This window comes from Ambystoma mexicanum, chromosome 9 (genome assembly GCF_040938575.1).
Source record: "Ambystoma mexicanum isolate Mex_15411 chromosome 9, UKY_AmexF1_1, whole genome shotgun sequence".
Classification (NCBI taxonomy): Eukaryota; Metazoa; Chordata; class Amphibia; order Caudata; family Ambystomatidae; genus Ambystoma; species Ambystoma mexicanum.
The window spans coordinates 135,750,866-135,772,373 of record NC_090931.1 but is presented as its reverse complement, the minus strand read 5'-3'; the positions used below and the strand labels follow the sequence as shown (position 1 = coordinate 135,772,373).

Below are 21,508 nucleotides of genomic sequence, written 5' to 3'. Positions count from 1 at the left end.
GGGGGGTTCTTGTGAGCCTTTGCAATGTGTATGCTCCAACAGTGGATGATGGCTCTTTTTTTTTAGAATGGTTGCGCAGACTCTTTTAGAATTTGATACACCTAATGTTCTTGTTGGAGGTGACTTCAATACTGTTATCGATATTTCAGTGTGACAGATTGTTCTCATGGAAACTGAATACATCGATTTTGTCGGATGATAGTATTTTAGAGCGAATTGTGTCGGAGGTCAATTACTTTGTGGCAGAGAATCGTTCAGATGAGATCCGTGTAGCGACCCTGTGGGAGTGCTTTAAATTTTGTATGCGTGGTGTTTGCTTTGGGCTGTCTAGTGGGAAACGGAAAAGTGAAGAGAAGAGCAGATTGGATCTTGATAGTAAAATCAGTGCGGTTTCTAGGGATTTAATGCTTGATCCGTCTAATTCGGCGAATCTGGGGATGCTGAAAAAATGAAAAGAAGGAGATGGAGGACATCTTGTCGCTTCGGGCAGAACGTAGTTTGTTCTACTCTCGCTGTACATATTTTGAAAAAGGAGAGAGGTGCGATAAGTGGCTGGCTTTCAGGTTGAAGCAGAGGTTTTCGGAATCTGCTATTACTTCTGTTGTTGATGGGGAAGGTCGAGTGACGTTTGATCCTAGGAAAATAAATTCAGTCTTTCGAGACTTTTTCATGACTTTGTATAGCAATGAGGCTGGCATTTCGGGTAGAGGGGGGGATTTCTTCAGGAATTTTAATCTTCGCAAGATTCAGGATGTAGAAAGTCGCCTACTGGGCGAAGTGGTGACCGTTGATGAGATCAAACATGCTATTTCAAAATCGAATGGTGGTAAATCCCTGGGTCCAGATGGGCTCCCGTGTGAATTTTATAGGATTCTTCCAAATTCGGCTCTGGAACTTTTGAAGGATGTGTTCAATGCTAGTAGGTTGGATGGGTCTCTGCCTAAAAGTACGAATCATGCTTCCATCTCTGTTTTTTTAAAAAGGGGAATGATGGCAGTCTCCCGGCCAGTTACCGTCCCATCAGCCTGATCAATACCGATAATAAGATCTTGGCTAAGGTTCTGCCCTTGCGTTTGGAGAAATTCTTGCCTAAATTGATTGATGTGGAACAGTCTGGATTCATGAAAAACAGACGTGCATCTAGTAACATTAGGAAATTGTTGCTCACCATGGAGATTGCTGGTGCGGCGGACTGTGGGGCTGCTGTTCTTTCCCTTGATGCTGAGAAAGCATTCCACAGGGTTTGCTGGGATTATTTGTATTCAGTATTGAGGGAGATGAATTTTGGTGAGGATTTTATTTCTTGGGTTGCACTTTTATATGCCAAACCAACGGCAGATGTGAAAGACCAACGGGATTATCTCAGAGTCCTTTAGTTTAGAACGGGGCACTCGCCAGTGGTGTCCGTTGTCGCCTCTTTTGTTTCAGTGGCGATTGAACCCCTGGCTATTTGTATCAAGAATGAAGCTGATTTTCATGGTGTTGGTTGCTGGGGTATGGTGCAGAAGGCGTGGCTGTATGCAGATGATCTTTTGTTGGTGCTTCAGGATCTGGATGTGTCTCTTCCTTGTCTGATGCGGATATTATCTGATGTGTATGCGTGTTCAGGTTACAAGATCAACTGGTTGAAATCAGAGATTTTACCTCTTTCACACAGATGTGATAAAAATCTAGTCACAGGTCTGGGTTTTCAGTGGTGTGATTGCGCTTACGATACTTGGGTGTTTGGCTGACGTTTCCTGTCTCGCCTATGGTCGATGAAAACATGCGCAGGATTATTCAGGACTGTAAAATGGATCTGGCAAGATGGTCTCATCTTAATCTGTCGATGTGGGGTAAAGTAAATGCCTTAAAGATAAACTTGACTCCGAAGATCAATTTTGTGACCAGCATGCTCCCTTTGAGGATTAAAAACTGTTATTGGAAGGATTTGGATTGTCCAGTTCAGGAATTTCTGTGGGATCGAAAACCTCTGAGACTAGCTATTTGGAAATTACAGCTTCCTGTTTGTCTGGGTGGCCTGGGGGTCCCGAACTTTAAGGCCTATCATTTAGCCTTCTCATCTCACTCTTTTCTTCCATTTCTGAGTAGTGAGTTAGATCACTGGGCAGTTGCGGGAGCTAATGCCTTTGGTCCGCTAGGCCCTGAAGCTCTTCTGTCCACTAAAACTAAAGGATCATGGGACAAGTTACTGGTGACAGCCTTTTTACGCACTTCTTGGTGTGAGGTGTTAGCGTTTCTGGGCTATGACACCTTAACATGCCAAAGGGCCTCCATTTGGTTGAATCCAAAGATTCGGGATAATTCAAAAATGATTTTTTGGCTGGAATGGTTCCTGGCCGGTATTAGACAGATTTCGGATTTGGGGAAGGATGGAAGATGGTTGACTGCTGCCGAGATTAGAGATAGCAGTGGTTATGATAATCTTTCGAATTCCACTTACAGACGTTTGAAGAGAGCGGTGGGTGAAGTTGACTGGTCAAAAACCCTGGACTTGAACATCTTTTTGGGCAACCGGAATGGGAAAGGAGGGGGTTTGGCCAGTAGGATTTACAAGTTGTTTGTGTCACGATTTTAGAGTAATGACAGACTTCGGGAGGTATGGAGTGAAAGGATTGGTTATGATATTGATTTCGGTTGTTGGCAAAATTTGTGCAGGAATGTGTCCTTGTGCTCACTGAATCCGGGAGAGCGGTCTAGGCAAATTAAAATTCTTAATGGTGTGTACTGGTGTCCGGAATTTCTACACAAGAGAGGCATGACTGACAGTGATGTGTGTTGGGGTTGTGATCGTGTTGGGGTTGTGATCAAGAGGTTGGATCTGTGGAACACATGTTTTTGAGCTGTGTGAGAGTCAGAGGGTTTTGGAGCGATGTTTGCGATGTGTGTGACAAGATTACTTGTGGTGGGTGTGTACTGGATTTCAAGACTGTGATTCTGGGTGATGATACAGGGCTTTCTGATCTTGGTTCGGCTCTCAAAAAATGGTTCTTTCGGTTTACCATTGTGGCGAAAAGGATCATTTTACGTGGATGGAAAAGTCGGATCCCCCCTTCTTTTGAGGACTGGGTCCAGGAGATGCACTGTCTTTCAAGAACTGAAAAAAATGATTTTCAAGTTGAAACATAAGCTGTCATTGTATGGAAATATTAGTAATATGTTCAATGACTCCTTTTAAGCTGGATGAGATATTTCTTTTTCTTTTTTCTTTTTCTCTTTTCTGGATTCATTGTAATACTCAATGGTTTGTCTTTTCGTGTATATAAAATTGAAAATAAATAAATAAAAAAATAAGAAGCTCACACAATGTGGAACTAATGCATATGTAACTTAAATTGCAGCATGCCTGGGCGGAACCCAAATGTGTTTGTAATCTGTGAGCTCCTTATGGTGACTCATGGGTACCTCTTCAGCCCTGTTTTCTCTGAGTCAGGGCATCAACTTAAAAACAGCACCAGGAGCCTCACCACAAAAGACATCCTTCTAGTTCTGCCAGTTTCCGGAAGCATCCCCGCAGGACCCTACAATCCGTAGCCGCTGAACGATGCAACATGATAAAGTGTGATATTATTAACAAGTGAATAACAGGGGGGGAATTGGGCCAGAACCAGACGGAGTTTGTCTCCCGGAAGGGCCGTTCCCTGCGCAAATCCCCCAGGCTGTCTGGCAGTCTCGAAGACCTGCCCCCGAGCAAGCTTGTGGGGTCTGTTGTAGATAAGCTGTGCAACCTCCTGAGTCGTTCTTGTGAGGAGTGTAGACTGAATGATTCATTTACGAGCGCTATACCAAACCACTCAAGACTGTCAACGTGGGTATATATGTCTCGTAGTTTACATGCCTTTTCTGTTGGGGTTTTTAATTTGACAAATCAGATGAGCGTGCTCCGTGTACAGTACTTAATGAGAAGGGTTTACTGTTTAAATCCCTTTCACAGGTATCCGATAAATATAAAATGATGTTGTCATTCTCATCTTCCCAAAATGCTCTTTGCTTTTATGCAAATCGTCATGACTCGGTACCTGTGCAGGTGCTCCTCCTTGAGGAGATTAGCTTCATCTGGGTCGGGGCTCTAACACTCAGCCCCTCCCACATCACTGAGCATCCCCAGCACACGCCCCACCATGCACGAAGTGGGTTGTGGGAGAGAGTTCCCAGAGTAAATTTTGTCAATTTCCAGCACTGGAGACAGCCCCTTTCTATGGCCATGAATCTGTCTCACAGGCACGTGTAGACTCTATTACATTACCTGCTCTAAAATCAGACCTGGTGCCATTCAAGACAATCCCTCTCCAGGCAGCTTTCTCGTTTATCAAGGATTAGATGGGTTTCCCAAACTTCTCTGATCAAAACGCATGTTTTCCTGCTGCTTTCCTATGAGCATTGCTTTTGGCGCCAAGGGTCTTCCATCCACCTGGTGCTATATTGCAGAGCACACACTCTCTTCCAAGATGCTGAATGACTTGAATAAGGGATTGTGAAAGAAGTCAGACAGAGTTCAGCAGAGGGTGAACAGTAACCATCCTCGGTTCCAGCCATTGGAGATGTCCCTGAGAAGCTGCATGGCACAGCAGAATGCCAGGGAGGAGATGCCCACCTACCGTTTCAGCACACAGAGGCACCCGAATACACGGACATACAATCTACCCAAAGCTTCTAAATGTGAATTGCATTGGAGCAGTGATCATTGTATTAATAGACAATTGCAATATAATTCAATTGAATCCAATAACATAATCAGCATTGAGTTGTTGTGTAAAGAACAATAGTCAGGTAAATATATTTCATTATTTTAAGGAAAAGATTGCAATGATAACAGAAGTGAAATATTTCAAACTCTTTCTTCTCTAGTATTCAAGGGCACTGTATTTTGCTGGCTGGCCTCTTATTTAATTGATCACACCATCTCCAATAACTCAAAGAATTACTCCCCCAGAACTCTACCTGTGGGCGTCCCCCAAGGTTTAGTCCTAGACCCATTCCTCTTCACCCCCTATATATTCCTCCTCCCTGGGTAAACCCATCTCTTTCTTTGGTCACTTTTGTTGAAAATGCCAAAGTCATTTTCCCGCTTCCCCTACTTCACCCTTTCAATCCCTGAACGTATGACCAACTGCTTAACTGCCATCTAAAATTAAAAGGCTCTGCACTGTCATTCTGGGGATGCTTGTGGTCTCGTGCAGGAGGGATGTGGCCTAGCAGTTTGGGCTGGACTGCCCCTTTTTGGGGAGGGGTCATGCCTGATTTGCATATGGTCTTTCCCCTTCTATGATGGGTTAGCAGGCTGAAAAACGACGGTCTGGAGGGTTCCCCGGAGCGGTCCCAGTGGTTATCATTGATTGAAAACCTTCCAGCCATCACCTTTTAGTTTTGCAAGAGTGAACACAAGACAAGACTTGTCAGACATGTGAGTTTCAAGGTTTTTATTATACTAAACCAAAGTAACATGTCAGGTAAGTGTTGGTAGGGTTTGCTAGCCATATTAATATCAACGAGGAGCAACCTAGCAATGGTTCTCATCTGAACATTAGTGTTAAAATGGAAAGTGGCTTTGGATACTTGCAGGGTTCTTGGAGTGTTGTCTTCTGTACACCTAGGACTACGTTTACTATTCCAATGATGGAATACAACTTGAGGCAACAGAATAATTTGTGTAGTCTAGAATGCTAATAAGTCTGGTTTGGGGTCTCTATCCCCCTCCCGCTATGTAACAGAGGTCCGATACCACATTCTTTGCAAAAATAAGTCCTTCTTGTTTGGCTTTTACTTATAAGCAGTATTCATAGACCAACTATGCCACCCACACACAACAATCTAAAATCCCTCCCATCAGTGTCCCAACAGTGTAGCGCTAAGGCCAGCTTACATTCCACAACTCCAGGCGATGCATCCTAGCACCACAGACATACCAGACTCCCTTCTGGAGGCAAAATTCCTTTACACACCGGATAAGCAACACATAGAAGCAGAACCACATGCAGAGCTCGGGGTACACGCGCTCTGCACACATCAACACAACAGCAAAGTTATGTTGCATTTTCCCTCTCCCCCTAGCCTCAACCATCCCCATATCTTTACTATTAGAACCCCTTTTTCAAGTGATTTTTCAGCATCATAATGCCATTATTTGGACTTTATATCTTATTAGGGTTTGAGCGCGGGACTTGACAACCCTCCCCTTTTTTGTTGATCAGTTCCACTGTAGGCTTCCCTCTACCGGGCTCGAGCCTGTCTCGTGAAATGCCTTTCAGGTATTGTAGTTACACTTTCGGGCAACTTTCCGCTTGGCTTTGCTTTTCTCACGAGCAAATTATAGTTCAGAAACACTTAACAAGCTTTTTGGGATGATGGTTGACTTTCTTGGAACCTCCTGCTTTGATTTACTTTCACTACGTTCACATTAAAGTTCAAAAACACTTCTCTTCACTCAGAGATACTTTTCACGATTTACAGAGACTTTCTGCATTGTGCTTCATTTCGCAGGGTACTCTGCTAACTTATATCGTTTCAGAACAATCATCTCTTTCTCTTCTTACTTTTACTTCAGATGCGTAACCTTGCTTGTTACTGTTACCACAGGCGCATTTCACAAACCGGGCTCTCGCTACATTCAAGAACTCACCGGCTGTGTTCGACTTTAGCGTCTTTTCCTTCTTGTCTTTTCAAGGTCATGCTTCCACCATCGGCCCTTCGCTTCCTCCCCAACACTGTCAACTTTCAAGCACATCAAAAGAATATTCTGTGCAGCTCTTCGGCTTCTTACGGCGAACCTCTCAGACCCTTTGGAAACACGGATCTCTCGCCTGGCTTCCTCTTGCTCTCTCTTGCAGTCAAACAGCACTTTGGCCTTCCGTTCTCAATAGCCTGGTTCCCCACAGCCCTGGCTGAGCTGCTCCTTCTCGTACCTCGCCTTGCTCAAAATGTGTCGGTGCGCTCCACCTTTTATCGTCAGCGTGATGGTTAATGTATGGCAGGTGTATGTGATTAAGACTGAGTGCCTGACCCTGCCTGGCCTCATTAGTGGGACGGATTAAAGTGCTAGAGTTGGTCTTTCTAGCATCAGTCCTTATCTTCCTCGTCTCAGTGTTTCTGCTAGCATAGAAGGGATAAGGATCATGGGAGTTGTAGTGTCCCAGAATGTAGGTAGGGATAGAAGTTAGATAAGAGTTGGGAAAGGGAGGATACCATTTCTCGCCATCGGGTTTCTGTCCCCCACTCCCTGAGGACCCCCTACCCAGGTGATCCTCCCTCGCTTGTCTGCACCCAGGGTCGAGATCCAAAAGCAATGGCCCGTCCTTGGCCACCGGAGTACGGGATCCCCGGGGACTGGGTTGTGAAACACCCTCTTGTTTTTCACCGGAGGTAGAAAGTAACATTCTCACTGGGGGGCGGTCTCTCTGCAGAGGTCTGTTTGTAATCTGCCGGTCACATGTTTGACATTTTAGCGAGAGCAGCTCAACTTTTTATCCGATCGATGTTCTTGAAATGAGTGACTCTCATTAAGTGTGGTAACATGTCAGCTATTATTTAAGGACCAAACGAGTCAACTGAGTTTTGTGGTTTGGATTACTCAAGTTGTCACTAAAACAGAACAATGAAATCGGAAGCCTAGTGACACTGCAGTCTGGCAGCATTGCCAGTGTAAGCAAACAGGGGATGTGGCCGCCACAATCAAAACAAGAAGTCATGCAAAAGTGATGGCTTTCTGCTTCTGACAGGGAAGTTTGATATATGTTTTTTTTGATGCGCCATGAAAAACATTTGTACAAAAGACTATATCACACGACATCAGGGAGCGTCTGTGGAAGCTTAGTGCTGGCATGGTCTTTTTCAGTAGCCGGGCCCCTGCTTTTATAAGGTGTACATCACATAGTGGCAGGTGGACGTTTTTTTTTTTTTCAATGTGGACTAATTTAATTAAATGTTACCATCACAGTGCACACAAAATCAGCTTTGACAAAGCCAATAGCTTTGTGGTTTGGCCAAAAAGATTGAGTGAGTGAGTCGGTGAAGGCCTTCCACAGAGTGCTCAAAATAGAGGGCCAGGACTTCAAAGTGGAGGGGTGCACTTCAGAGTCCAAGGAGACCCTTGACAGATGCAGTTGTTGTTTCCTGGATTGCTAAGAACGGGACTGGCGCTACTCTGAATTTCGCAGAGTGGCCCTCACCATTTCTGCCAAAAATCCAAATGAAAGGTTGCAAGTTATAATGGCTCCAAATTAATTGTGTCCTAGTGTGAGTTATGATGGGTCGTGATGCCATGGACAGCAGGGTGTGTGGAATGTACCTATGTCAGAGTGGAGTGTTGATGTGTGAATGGCTATAAGAGCTCTAAGGGTGTCAGTTGAGATCTGTAAACTGGCCGGATGGGATGTGCCAGTGTTTCCTGTACCAAGTAACACACTTGGACTAAACTTACCTTTGAAACTTACCTGCTGGCTCCGGCCTGGTGGGTGAGTCTGAGAACCCCATTACTTCAAATTGCCACTGTTTTACAAGCACCCTGCCCTCAAGGCCACTCAATGGAATATGTGAGCACTGGTCTCAGGCTGTCAATACTAAACAGTGTTATATTATGTCTTCAAGCCATTGTGCTGTGTACCTGTTATCACTCGCGTGCCTTCAATACTCGGTGTGCGCCAACCAATCAAATGAAGCTCTTATTTAAAGCAGGTGCATATGCTAATCCCTGACAGCCCCTCCCCAGCCCTGGAAGGGTATACCTTCCCAAAAGAGCCTGATGAATACTGCATGCCTGTTAACTTCCTGGTGTCATCATGTGGCCGGTGCACACATCTCTGGAAAGAACTCTGGCAGAGATTCTTACCTAGCAAGCGGCCCGAGAGACTGCAACCTTGAGATGTCCGTGCTGTTGGACTGTCCATCCGACGCCCTCGCATCCAAACGCCCTTTCTTTCACTGCCAGCCCTGTATTCTATCAAATCGTGGGCTTGCCCTTTTGGATACCATAATCCCAAGTGTGTCTGCCAAGTCTATGGAAAGGAGATCAGCACACGGTCCCGGGTACGTCTGACCTGCACCCATCCAACAGCACAGCTTTTGCATCTGCCTCTCCCACTGTCCCAATGATGCCCCCCCCCTTCCCTTTCGTTCCCTGCCATCTTGCTTCTCCTCACCCTCCTGCAGCTGCCGCGCCCCCTTTAGGCCAAGTGATGGTGGACCCAGCTTGTGGGGCGCTTTGAGGAATCCACACTCCACCTTCCATATTACCTGCTACTCATTTGGTATTGAAGATCCCCCGGCAACCGAAGACCTGGGGCTACTTTAACACCTGGGGCGGTGCTGGTGGCGGTGGGAGGAATGTCATTTTGACATCTGGCCGAGTGCACTGTGTGAGAGGAGTTTAAAGCAGGGATTCTTGCCCTTGCGCCGACGAGCATTAAAAGAAACTGAATTTGCTGCCCCTAACAGGTACTACCCCCCTATGGGCAAAAGTCCCAGGATGCGACTGAGCACTGCACCTGAGCATGTTAAGAGTGAGATTTGAGTGAGGTGTCTCTCTGCCCGGCAACCAACATACTAAGGAAGGTGAAAAGGGCTCCTGTGGTCCTCAAACTTTAAGAGCAGCCCTTTCCCTGAGCCAGAGGTTCTTGCCTCCCATAATCCTTAGCAGGTGGCTTATGGTAATGAATGGAGTGTTCAGACTGCCCCTTGACCTTCATCTTCCGCAGATGCTTGTTTTGAGGCACACGGGGTCCATTTGAGAAAGAGAGGGGGGTGGGGGGGGTTGGCAGTAGTAAGGTACGATAGTGAAACGGGACATGTCTGCAAGAGGCCAGTTGTGAGACTGTAGGGTTGCAGGTTGGTTTGCCTTGTAAGGCCTACTCCCCTCTTCCCCGGTTAACTAACCTACCCCCAACAGAGCTGTATGTGTAAATATGGGAAATGTGCTTGCTGGCCTCTGCCCAGTCCCAGGTGGGTGTGCTCTCTGTTTCACCTTGATACACCCCCCGCCCCGTCACAAAAGCCCCATAGCAGCGTAGCACGTGTGCCTATTACTTCTAGGGAAAGGCTTCGACTGATAGCAGAGCGGGTGCAGGGATGGAGCTGGCTTTCTCTTGTAAAGGAGGGCCTGCATTCCACGCCACTCATAGTTAAGAAGGGAAGGCAGCCGTGAGGGTCCAGGTTCCACTATCCCTTGGAATGTGTGATCCTGGCGGGCACACCACGGTTCTCCCGTACCCTCTCCGTGGCCCGCCCTAATGGACCACGGTGTCTCCTTGGCATAGTCACGGTTTGCTTCATGTGCGAATGTTCCCTCAGCCAACCCCACCACCCCACTCAAAACCCAGAGCATCGCAATATAAAAAGCGCCCCCCAAGTGTGCGAAGATGCTGAACACGTGTTCTGGCCGCTCTGCATTTCAGCTCCGCGATCCATGCAACCGCGTTACTATAAACTCTCGGGAAGAGGAAGCGTTTGAAGCATGGACCCACTTTACGGCTAATAGTTAATATGGAGAAGCTTGAGGGAGACCATGCTGACATGCGATTGGTGGAAACGATTCGTGTTTCCAGCAAAATATGAGCTGAGAGGTTAAAGGGGCTGTCGTCACCTCGACGTTTCTCCAAAGGCTTGCTAAGCGCTTCCATGCGCTACAAATACAATCTAGACTGCGATTCTGCTTGTGTTGGGGCCGCCCCCTTTTCTAGCTTAAAGGGTGGTCGACATTAAAGCTTGCCGGGACACCTGTCTTAACCGCATTTTAGCTAAAATCTTAATTTCATTTTCTTTTTACTGCATCATTTTCCTGTCCGGGTCCAGTTGAACACTTCGAAAAGATGCACGGTAAACGCTTTGCTGTCCTGCATTTCATCATCCAGAATGCTCGTGTTAATGGCTCGGACGGGTACTGGTTAATAGAGATTTCCGGTTTACACTTCCAAAAGATACACAGTTAACTTTTATTAATAAACCTGACAGGTACTGATCAATAGAGCTTTCTGGATAACAGTGTGCCGGCTAACGAAGCTTTGCCTTTTTTTTTAATGAAATTAAATGAAATACATAATTTAAAATTAAATATGTAGAGCCATTGAAAGAAAAATGTAACACAAACATGCATGTCCTTGCTGCCCAGTTCGCAGCCATATATATATATATATATATATAGACCCGCTGGCTAGGAAATGGAATGGTAGATTTTTTAATTTTGTGTTGCGCTGCAGTGTCTTGCTGCCCCTGAGCTATCCTCCTCCACTTTCCACAGTCGTGGGAGGGGATTTTGGCAGGGCTCTCACAATTTCAAGAAACTGGGAGGAAGAAGAAGCAGGGCTGAGTGTGTAGGTGCCAGAAGAAAGAGCTTCTCAGTAGAATGTTAGCGCATCCCAGAGCCATGGGTGGCCAATTCGTGGTCTGTGCCGGAGATCCTGCTGTTGTCATTCCTGTAGGCTGCTATATCTCCAGATGTCAAATTTTAATGTCTCCACCCGCTACCCCTCTATAGAATTTCATGCGCGTTACGCATGCATAACGCTGGAGTTATAGGAGCAAGGATCCTGGACTGTGCAGAAGATCCTGCCATAGTATATCTCGGTAGACCCCTCCATCACCCTACCCGTGTACCCTTTTTATCTCCACCCCTTAGCCCTGCATAGCATGAATGCCAGTTTACCCCGGGGTCATGGGAGCGAGGAGCCTGGTCTGTGCAGAAGATCCAGACATAGAATACTTCTGTAGGCTTCTGTTTCATCAGATGTCCTATTTTTATATCTACATGCGCTACCCCGGCATAGAAATTAATGCCAGGTTACAAGGGGTCATGGGAGTGAGGAGCCTGGTCTGCGCAGAAGGCCTTGCTGTCACCAGATGTCCCATTTCTATTTCTTCACCACTACTCCTGGATAGAAATGAATGACAGGTTTCCCCGTGGTCATGGGACCGAGGAGCCTGGTCTGTGCAGAAGGTCCGGCCATAGTATATCTCGGTAGACCCCTCCGTCACCCTACCCGTGTACCCTTTTTATCTCCACCCCTTAGCCCTGCATAGCATGAATGCCAGTTTACCCCAGGGTCATGGGAGTGAGGAGCCTGGTCTGTGCAGAAGATCCGGCCATTGTATATTCTGGTAGGCCTCTCTTTCACCAGATGTCCCATTTTTAGATCTACATACACTACCCCAGCAAATAATTTAATGTCGGGTTACCCCCGGGTCATGGGAGTGAGGAGCCTGGTCTGTGCAGAAGATCATGACATAGCATACTTCTGTAGACCTCCCTTTCACCAGATGTCCCATTTTTAGATCTACATGCACTACCCCGGCATAGAATTTAATGTCGGGTTACTCCGGGGTCATGGGAGTGAGGAGCCTGGTCTGTGCAGAAGATCCTGCCATTGTATATTCTGGTAGGCCTCTCTTTCACCAGATGTCCCATTTTTAGATCTACATGCACTACCCCGGCATAGAATTTAATGTCGGGTTACTCCGGGGTCATGGGAGTGAGGAGCCTGGTCTGTGCAGAAGATCATGACATAGCATACTTCTGTAGACCTCCCTTTCACCAGATGTCCCATTTTTAGATCTACATGCACTACCCCGGCATAGAATTTAATGTCGGGTTACTCCGGGGTCATGGGAGTGAGGAGCCTGGTCTGTGCAGAAGATCATGACATAGCATACTTCTGTAGACCTCCCTTTCACCAGATGTCCCATTTTTAGATCTACATGCACTACCCCGGCATAGAATTTAATGTCGGGTTACTCCGGGGTCATGGGAGTGAGGAGCCTGGTCTGTGCAGAAGGCCTTGCTGTCACCAGATGTCCCATTTCTATTTCTTCACCACTACTCCTGCATAGAAATGAATGTCACGTTACACTGGGGTCATGGGAGCGAGGAGCCTGGTCTATGCAGATGGCCTCTCTGTCACCAGATGTCCCATTTTTAGATATACATGCACTACCCCAGCGTAGAATTTAATGTCGGGTTACCCCGGGGTCATGGGAGTGAGGAGCCTGGTCTGTGGAGAATATCATGACACAGTATACTTCTGTAGACCTCCCTTATACCAGATCTTCCATGTTTGTCTCTGTGCCCCATCCACGCATTACCCGGGCTCGCCTCTACCGACATATTGACTCTAATTTTTTAAGCGTACCTTAAAAGGTACTATTACCTCTGTGGTTTTTGTTTCCTGTGTGGCACTTCTGATCGAAGTGGCAACCTAACCTCCACAATAAATGCAAATAAAATACAAAGTAGTTCTGTCAAACAATGGAATGTTCCACATTTCCCAGAGCAACTAGTTTGTGTATCAAATAAGACCAGGGGGAAAATCCCAAAGAACCTTGCCCGGCTTTTAAAATGTTCTTTAGGAAGACCATCCGCGCCTTGCTTTCAAATGTGCTCTGTCTAGGAAACGCGTGCTGAGAAATATAAACGAAAGCCTTCTGTGATTTTTTTTGTTTCTTTCTTTTTATAACCAACATCCTTGGCCACTCAAATAGCCGTTGACTTCATTCTTCAGAAGTATGGGTCCATCCAGCCAAGTTTAATAAAACAAGCAAACTCACTTCCTTTGCACTTCACCGCAACTTCAGCATTGTACTTTATCTTAATAATAAATGCAAACATATATTTATCTGGCACTTTCTGGCAGATTCCACCCACTAGTAGATCTTATTTGTAACCGATTTAGTGGTACTTGTGTACTCTGCAGCATTGTGAATGGAGCAAAGCTGCTCCCCCCCTTGGAAGATCTTCCCTGTGGGTACCTCAACCCCGGCAAAATAGCCCCTCAACTTCTGACTATTGACTGTGTCAAAAATCCATTGGAATAGCGAATTTTACTCTTTACAAATAACCAGACAGGCTGCAAATAATATTAGCACCCTTGGGGGGAGGGGGCAACCAATCAGGTGGCTTGGAACACAGGCTGAAACTGGCGACCTCAGCCCATGTTCCAATCCGCCTGATGGCCGGTTCGCCGGTCTGCCCACCATCTTCTCCCCACCTGTTGTGTACTGGGTACACGTATTACGCATGCGCGAGACTCACGGAGCTCGCGCATGCGCTGTAGGTGAATAAAGGCGGTGCCCCGGCAGTTCGAGCCGGAGACCGGAGCCATCGCACATCTCCGGCGTGTGTTCTTAGAATGCATGAACGCGTGTGCCTGTTTGCGTGCTGGGTGACTCGCGGGGGGGCCCGCGAGCATACAAAACTGGCGACGAGGCGGGAAGTGAACTGCTACTTCGTTCCGACAACATTGCAGGAACGGAGTACAGCTCCGCAGTCGCGGACCCGCTCGAGATAGCCGGCGGCCATTTTGAGCGCTCGAGTGAGAACATCACACGCAGTGGTTGCGGCCCGTTTTGGGTGCTCGTGCGCCATCTGTTAGTCATCAGCAGCTAAAAATAATTTTTGGACCCTTCACAACCCAGCTGGAGCAGGGCTGTGATAGACAAAGCGACAAAAGACAACAAAGAAGATTTGTGTCACAGCTGGGAGCCGGATCACCCATTTTCAGCCAAGACTTTACTGTGAGTACCCAGGGAGATGGGTGATGAGACAGATGAGGAGGGTGCCACCGCTCCAGTACCACGTAGAGTGCGCACCACCCTAGTGCCCATGCCTGAATTCGACACTACAGGCCCCCCATCAAAACTCGGCCCCAAATGGCTCAAAATTTCAAAAGACTGGAAATGATGTTCAGGGCCTCGGGGGAAACAGCAGATGAGGCAAAGATTGCCATCATGATGTACTCGGCAGGCACGGAGGTCCAGAAGATATACGACTCCCTTGACATTCCAGTGGCGACATATGACGCAGTGAAGCAAGCGCTAAGGGATCATTTCCTACCATTAGCGAATGTCGATTTTGATAGATTCGCTATGGGGGCTGAAAAACAACGCAGCGACGAATCACTAGACCAGTTTTGTGCCCGTCTGAGACACCTGGCGAGCTCCTGCAGGTGGGCCAATGAAGAGGAAATGGTCCGAAACCAATTATTGCAAGGATGTTGCTCTGGCAAACTCAGGAGGCAAGTCCTGAGAGAACCGGGACTAACCCTCCAGCAAATCCTAGACATGGGGAGGGCGCATGAACTGGCGGAGGCCAGAGGGTCGAAGATGGACGCAGCCACTCATCCCAAATGTGAGGAAGAGGCACTCGCTGTCAGGCGTTTTACGCCGGGAAAGGCCAGATGGACACCAAAACCGGAGGAAAAGACAACAAGATCGGGCTCCCCTCAATCGTGCTCATACTGTGGGTACGATCTCCCTCACAGGGGTGAGTGCCCAGCTAAGTCAAGGACATGTGGCAGATGTGGGGTCCCCGGACACTATGCCAGGATGTGTAGGGCCACGGTGCCCGTGGCGGCCAACAGGGGGCTGGAGAGGTTCGTGAGGAGTGGTGCCCGCACTGTGAAGGGTATATCTTCTCTGGAACAGGAGATACAGGATATGAACATCGCCGAGGAAGAAGAAGAGGAAGAAGGAGAAGTATTCTGTATCTCCAGCATAGCAAGTGGCCCTGGAACTCGACGAAAACCTACATGCACTGTGAACATTGGGGAAGTTCCCACCCCGGTCCTCATCGATACGGGAGCATCGGTATGTGTGCTCGCGGATAGACACTACAATGCACTTGCGGGCCCGCCAGCATTTTCGGCGTCGAGAGCCCAAATATATGCGTTTGGCGAAGATACCCCTCTACCCATCCAAGGGGTGTTCATAGCCCCAGTATCCCATGGCAGGAGCAGCATCAAGGCTAGGTTTTTCGTTACCAGCGTGAGCCCGCATTCATTGCTGAGTTGCGCAGCTTCGGAAGCACTCAACCTAGTGCAATTCACATTCGCAGTATACCAGTCGGATCTGAACAGTTTGTTGGCACGTTTTGAGAAACTCTTCAAAGGGATAGGGAAGCTAAAGGCTGAACCTGTACGGCTCCACATCGATAAATCAGTCAGACCAACGGCACTAAAACATCGTCGTATTCCTTTTCACTTGAGGGCCCAGGTTGAAGAGGAACTACAACTCCTAATAGAACGAGACATTATCGAAAAAGTGGAAGGGCCGACGCCTTGGGTTTCCCCGATTGTTGTTGCCCCAAAGCCCAAGCAACCGGGGGCTGTACGCATTTGCGTCGATATGAGACTACCCAATCTGGCGATAAAAAGAGAGCGTCATATCACACCAACTCTGGACGACATCGTTGGCGAGCTTCAAGGAGCCAAATTCTTTTCGAAATTGGACTTAAGAGCAGGGTACCACCAGCTGGAGCTCCACCCAGAGTCCAGATATATCATGACCTTTACAACCCATGAATGACTGTACCAATATAAGAGGCTCAGTTTCGGAATATCCTCCGCGGCTGAGGTCTTTCAAAATTCCATCAAGGGGGCTCTGTCAGGGTTGAAAGGGGTCATAAATATGTCGGATGACATTCTTGTATTCGCCAGGTCGGAGGCGGAGCACATCAAGCGCCTAGAAGACACTTTTCGCAGACTGCACAGCCTTGGGTTAACACTGCACCAGGAAAAGTGCGAGTTCATGAGGGACAGTTTAGAGTTTTTTGGATTCATCTTTCACACGGGGGGTATATCACCCGATCCGAAGAAAGTGAAGGACATTCGGGAGGCATCATCACCCACGTCCCCGCGAAAAGTTCGCAGCTTTTTAGGCATGGTGACATATTGCGGACGCTTTATTCGTGACTTGGCCTTCATCTCTGAACCGTTAAGAGCTCTCACGAGGAAGGAAGTGGCATGGGCGTGGACTGGAAAAGAGCAGAGAGCGTTCACGGCCATCAAAGAAGCTCTGTCTGAACTAGACACCATGGCGTACTTTAACCCGGCCCGGGAGTCTGAGATAGTGGTGGATGCCAGTCCCGTGGGACTAGGGGCAGTCCTTTTGCAGGCAGATCAGCAGGGAGCGATGAGGCCCATCGCGTATGCCAGTAAGGCACTGACCAGCACCGAGAGGAGGTATTCTCAGATTGAACGTGAAGCCCTCGCCATATTATGGGTCTGTAAACACTTCAGGTTATACATCCTAGGGAAACCGGTTGTAGTGGTGACGGATCACAAACCACTACTGCCCATTCTAGCTGGTGCCTCATCCAAGCCACCACCAAGAATAGAAAGGTGGATGTTATCCCTCATGGATTACGGGGTAAAACTGGTATACCGCCCAGGGACCCAAAACCCCGCTGACTACTTGTCTCGCCATCCCAGCTCTGGACAGTCAGGGGATACCACGGAAGTTGCAAGCTGTGCGGACACCATTCATTTGGTTGTCGAGTCAGCGCTTCCCATCGCCCTATCGAGAGAAGAGATTGCCAACGAGTCCAACTCTGACGAGGCATTTCTGAGAGCGAAGGAGGCAGTGGCCTCAGGAGCATGGAAGGACCTTCTCATGAACAATGCCAGGAGAAATGTGGAGGTGCAAAAGGACCTACAGGCATTGTGGAGTGCACGACACAAATTGTCTGTGACGACCGATGGACTATTACTGAGAGGACACAGGATCGTCATTCCCAGATCCCTCACAGCAAAGGTCCTTCAACTGGCTCACATTGGGCATCAGGGGATGACCAGAATGAAGGCACGCCTCAGACTCAAGGTCTGGTTCCCGGATTTAGAGAAGAGGGTTGAAGAATTTGTGAGAACATGCATCCCATGCCAGGCCACCAGCCCAGCGGAAAGAGGTCCACCAGTACAATCCATGGCAAGAAGTGAACTACCCTGGGGGACAGTCCATGCCGACTTCGGCTCCACCGGCCGGGGTCTGTACTTCCTGGTTGTGACCGACCAGTGGTCCCGTTATCCCGAAGTGGAACTGGTCGAATCCACGGCCAGCGATCACACCACCATAGCGATGGACAAGATTTTCGCCACCCATGGTTTCCCCGTGGAATTGTGTTCGGACAATGGGGCACCTTTCCAGGGGCAGGTGTTTGCCCGATATTGTGAAGAAAGGGGAATAAAACACCGCAAAGTCACCCCGTTATGGCCAAGGGCCAATGGCGAGGTAGAGCGCTTCATGCGCACCTTAAACAAGATATTTCGCATATCCGAAAATGGAGGGGAAGACCTCCGAAGGAACCTGTTTGAATTTCTCCGAGAGTATCGTACGACTCCGCACCGATCCACGGGAATTGCCCCGGCGGAAGCGCTCTTTAAAAGGATACCGCGAGGGCTCATACCTGAGTCCGAAGGGCGGGAACCAGGTGTGATAGACAATGAGCAGGTGCAGTCGGACAGAGTGTCCAGGAATGAGAGAGAGACAGTACGGAGAAGGCTCCCCGAGAGGCACATAGCAGTGGGTGATACCGTATTAGTACGAAATAGAAGGTCGGAGGGCAAGTTATCGACAATCTATGAGACTCAACCGCTGGGTGTAACACATGTGAAGGGTACCATGGTCACAGCAGCCAATGCCAGAGGTACTATTACACGGAATGTATCATTCTTCAAGCGTATCAAGACAGCAGAAGATGATGCGGCGGCGGACCAAGCTCCGGAACAAGAGAGGGAGGCAGAGCACGAAGAGTGCCTCCCAATGGCAGATATGCAGACGGCGGAGTTCCTGAAGGAGACTGCGCCACGATACCCGAGCAGGGCAGGACGAAGGCTGCCCCAGAGGTTCAGAGACTTCATCGTGGACCCCGCCCCCTAGAAAGGACATTTTGCTGGTCCAGTTCCTGACGACAAGCAAGTTCTGTTTTGATGTTTTCATGTTCAAATGTTTTGTTTCTGGGGGAAGAGGAGGAGTGTTGTGTACTGGGTACACGTATTACGCATGCGCGAGACTCACGGAGCTCGCGCATGCGCTGTAGGTGAATAAAGGCGGTGCCCCGGCAGTTCGAGCCGGAGACCGGAGCCATCGCACGTCTCCGGCGTGTGTTCTTAGAATGCATGAACGCGTGTGCCTGTTTGCGTGCTGGGTGACTCGCGGGGGGGCCCGCGAGCATACAAAACCACCCACCATTCCCTTTCTTTTTTTTTACATCCCCTATCCCCCACTTACCTCATTGCTTGCTGCCGCCGCAGCTGCTGCCGCTCCTTTCTCCTTTGTCTCTGCTCCGGATGGCTGCCATGGAAAAGGAAGAGGGGCTCCATGCAGAGCCCCTCTTCACTTTCCATGGCAGCCATCTTTGAACAGTCTTTTCCTTCCTTGAACGGGCCGCAGCGGGCCTTCCCGTTCACGGAATGAAAATACTTTGAATTAGCCCTGCGCCACCCCTGGTTAAAAGCCCTCGCTTTCGCTCGAGCCCGGGCCGTTACCACCCATTCCAGCCCTTGGAACGGGTGGGTAACGCCATATTATAAAGTGGTGGGATTTTGTTCCTATTTTTTTAATTTGCGAGTAAAGTTATTTTTAGGGAGTAAAAACGAATTCCCATTCCAAATAGAATGCAAGTATGTGTTGTGGCTTTTGTCTCCTAATATTTGTTAGGTATATTTTTACTACCTATTTGTTTTTCTTTGCTGTGATTATTTGCCTGTTGTTTGGGACCAAAAGTGACTGGTACGCCGATTTCCTGTATGGCTGAAATACTGCTTAACATATCATTTAGTGGTACTTAAGGTTTGGAGGGGGGAAGGGATGGGTCAGGCCTGCTGAGGTTCAAATCTCTGATGCAGATTGCACATAGATCTCTTAAGCGAACACTTAAGTCGCTGAGCTTAATTTGGACAGGGAGCTCAGCATTTGCTTTCTTAAATCTTGCATATTCATCCAAAAATCTACTTTGCTGATTAATACAGTTTCTTTATTTCCAGAAAGAAAAGGTTTCCTTGAATCATAAACCGAAGATCGCAGTGCCAGAACTAAGGTAAATCATGCGTGGGTTTATATAACATTTAATAGTACTGAACTACAATGTGTCAAATTTCTCCAAAAATGTAAAGGCTTTGGTAGCCCCCCAAACAACCATTTTTTAAAAATTGTTTCCAAAATGAAAAGTAGTTGTTTTTCAACCGTTCCATGGGGTTACAGAACACCCACTCTGCTTTTAAGGTCCTGCGGATATTCATGAGGTCTTCAGTTTACCCACAGGTAGATGATTGTTTGGAAATTTGCAGCTTTGTAGTTTTGGAGGTCAAGAGCAATTTTGAATAGAAGGTACAGGGTAGGATAGCCACAGTACTGGAGCTAGAGGCCCATATATTCATGCAGTGGCAACTGGCCAGGCTGCAACAAACACCACTGCCTCGAAGGGAGCGGGTGGACCTGTGGAAACTAGGCCATGTGGAGCCCCAGTGGCCGTTCTGGAAACCAGTCTAGGTCTTGATCCTAACATGGGGGGATTTATGGGTGGCAAAGAAGAATGTTCATAATGTACAGGGCTGGTGATAACCTTTGTGTGGAAGTTCTTTGTTAAATTTAGGGGCCAATGAAAACATCCAGGGTTGAAGCAGATTTAGCGAGAGGAGGAGTTTCTCTTCTGGCTAAAGGGGAAGTAGGTATCCTACACTTTGAGTAGATTTAGAGCAGGGATCTGCACACTTTGGCTCTCTAGATGTTTTGGTCTACAATTCCAATCAGCTGTAGCCAGCAAATTCCATAGTGAGGGATCATGGGAGTTGTAGTCCGAAGCATCTGAAGAGCCACAGGTTGCAGACCCCTGTTCTAGAGCTATCTACGTGATTGGAGGAATCTCAAAGTTGACACTTCTGTGACTTTAGAGGTTGTAACTACTGTTTTCATTTGCAAGAATAATCCATAGTCCTTGTGTGAAGTGTCATCCTAAGCAATATTTAAACGGCATGGCCTACAGAATATCCATGTATATTACTTGGCATAATCATAACAACTGTGGAGCACTGTGAACAGCAGGTGTTCCTGTCACCCAATTTAATGGTATTCAATTTATTAACATCTGAATGATAAACAATGAGGTCAGCTGGACCAGCATTCAAATCTATTACCTCCATGTCCACTCTTCCTCATCCCAGTCCTTACCTCATGAGGCCCCCCACCTCCGACACAGGACCTTCTTCTATTTTTTCTTTTCTGTATAACTCCTCCCCTTTACCCACAACCCTCAGTTTAATTGTCCTCCTGCCTCTGGAAGAGGATTCTGCTCCGGGTGCAGGACACCTGGGAGCACCATTTGCTGGTCCCCTGACGGGGCCGATAGGTTTCCCTGAAGGTGCAGAGTTCTCCCGGTTCCCCTGTGGGGCTTGAGAACCGGTTGAGCTCGGAGCCTCTCACGGGTCATATGCAGGGCATCGAGGCCCAGCGAGGGAGGCATCAATGCCTCAGGTTGATCGGGCCTAGGGCAAGAAGGTATGGGGCTGCACCCTGTGTGATGTGTGAGACTAGGTCTTGTACACACCCCGTAATCAGCATCAGGGCGGCCATGCTGACCTGGCTTGATGATGCATCCGCTTTATGGTCGGGCGTCTAGGCTGCTTTTGGCAGATAGATGAGGCTTCCGGAGTCGGGTCAGACCCGCCTCTAGGGGCATCAGGTGCTTGGAGCAGGCACAGCTGTGACTGGCGGTTATCAAGGGGATAAAGTGGCCTTTCACCCCTATTGGTGGTAGTTT

The 21,508-nt window shown here is 48.0% G+C and overlaps 1 protein-coding gene across 4 annotated transcripts in view; it reads left to right on the top strand.

Annotated features, from left to right (window-relative positions):
* Positions 1–21,508, top strand: part of HOATZ (HOATZ cilia and flagella associated protein) — a 190,606-nt gene that overhangs the window by 133,993 nt on the left and 35,105 nt on the right. For all 4 annotated transcript variants that reach the window (XM_069617303.1, XM_069617301.1, XM_069617302.1 and 1 more), the window contains one exon: positions 19,737–19,789. In XM_069617303.1, coding sequence (XP_069473404.1) covers positions 19,737–19,789 — 53 coding nt within the window. The remainder of the gene's footprint in view (positions 1–19,736; positions 19,790–21,508) is intronic.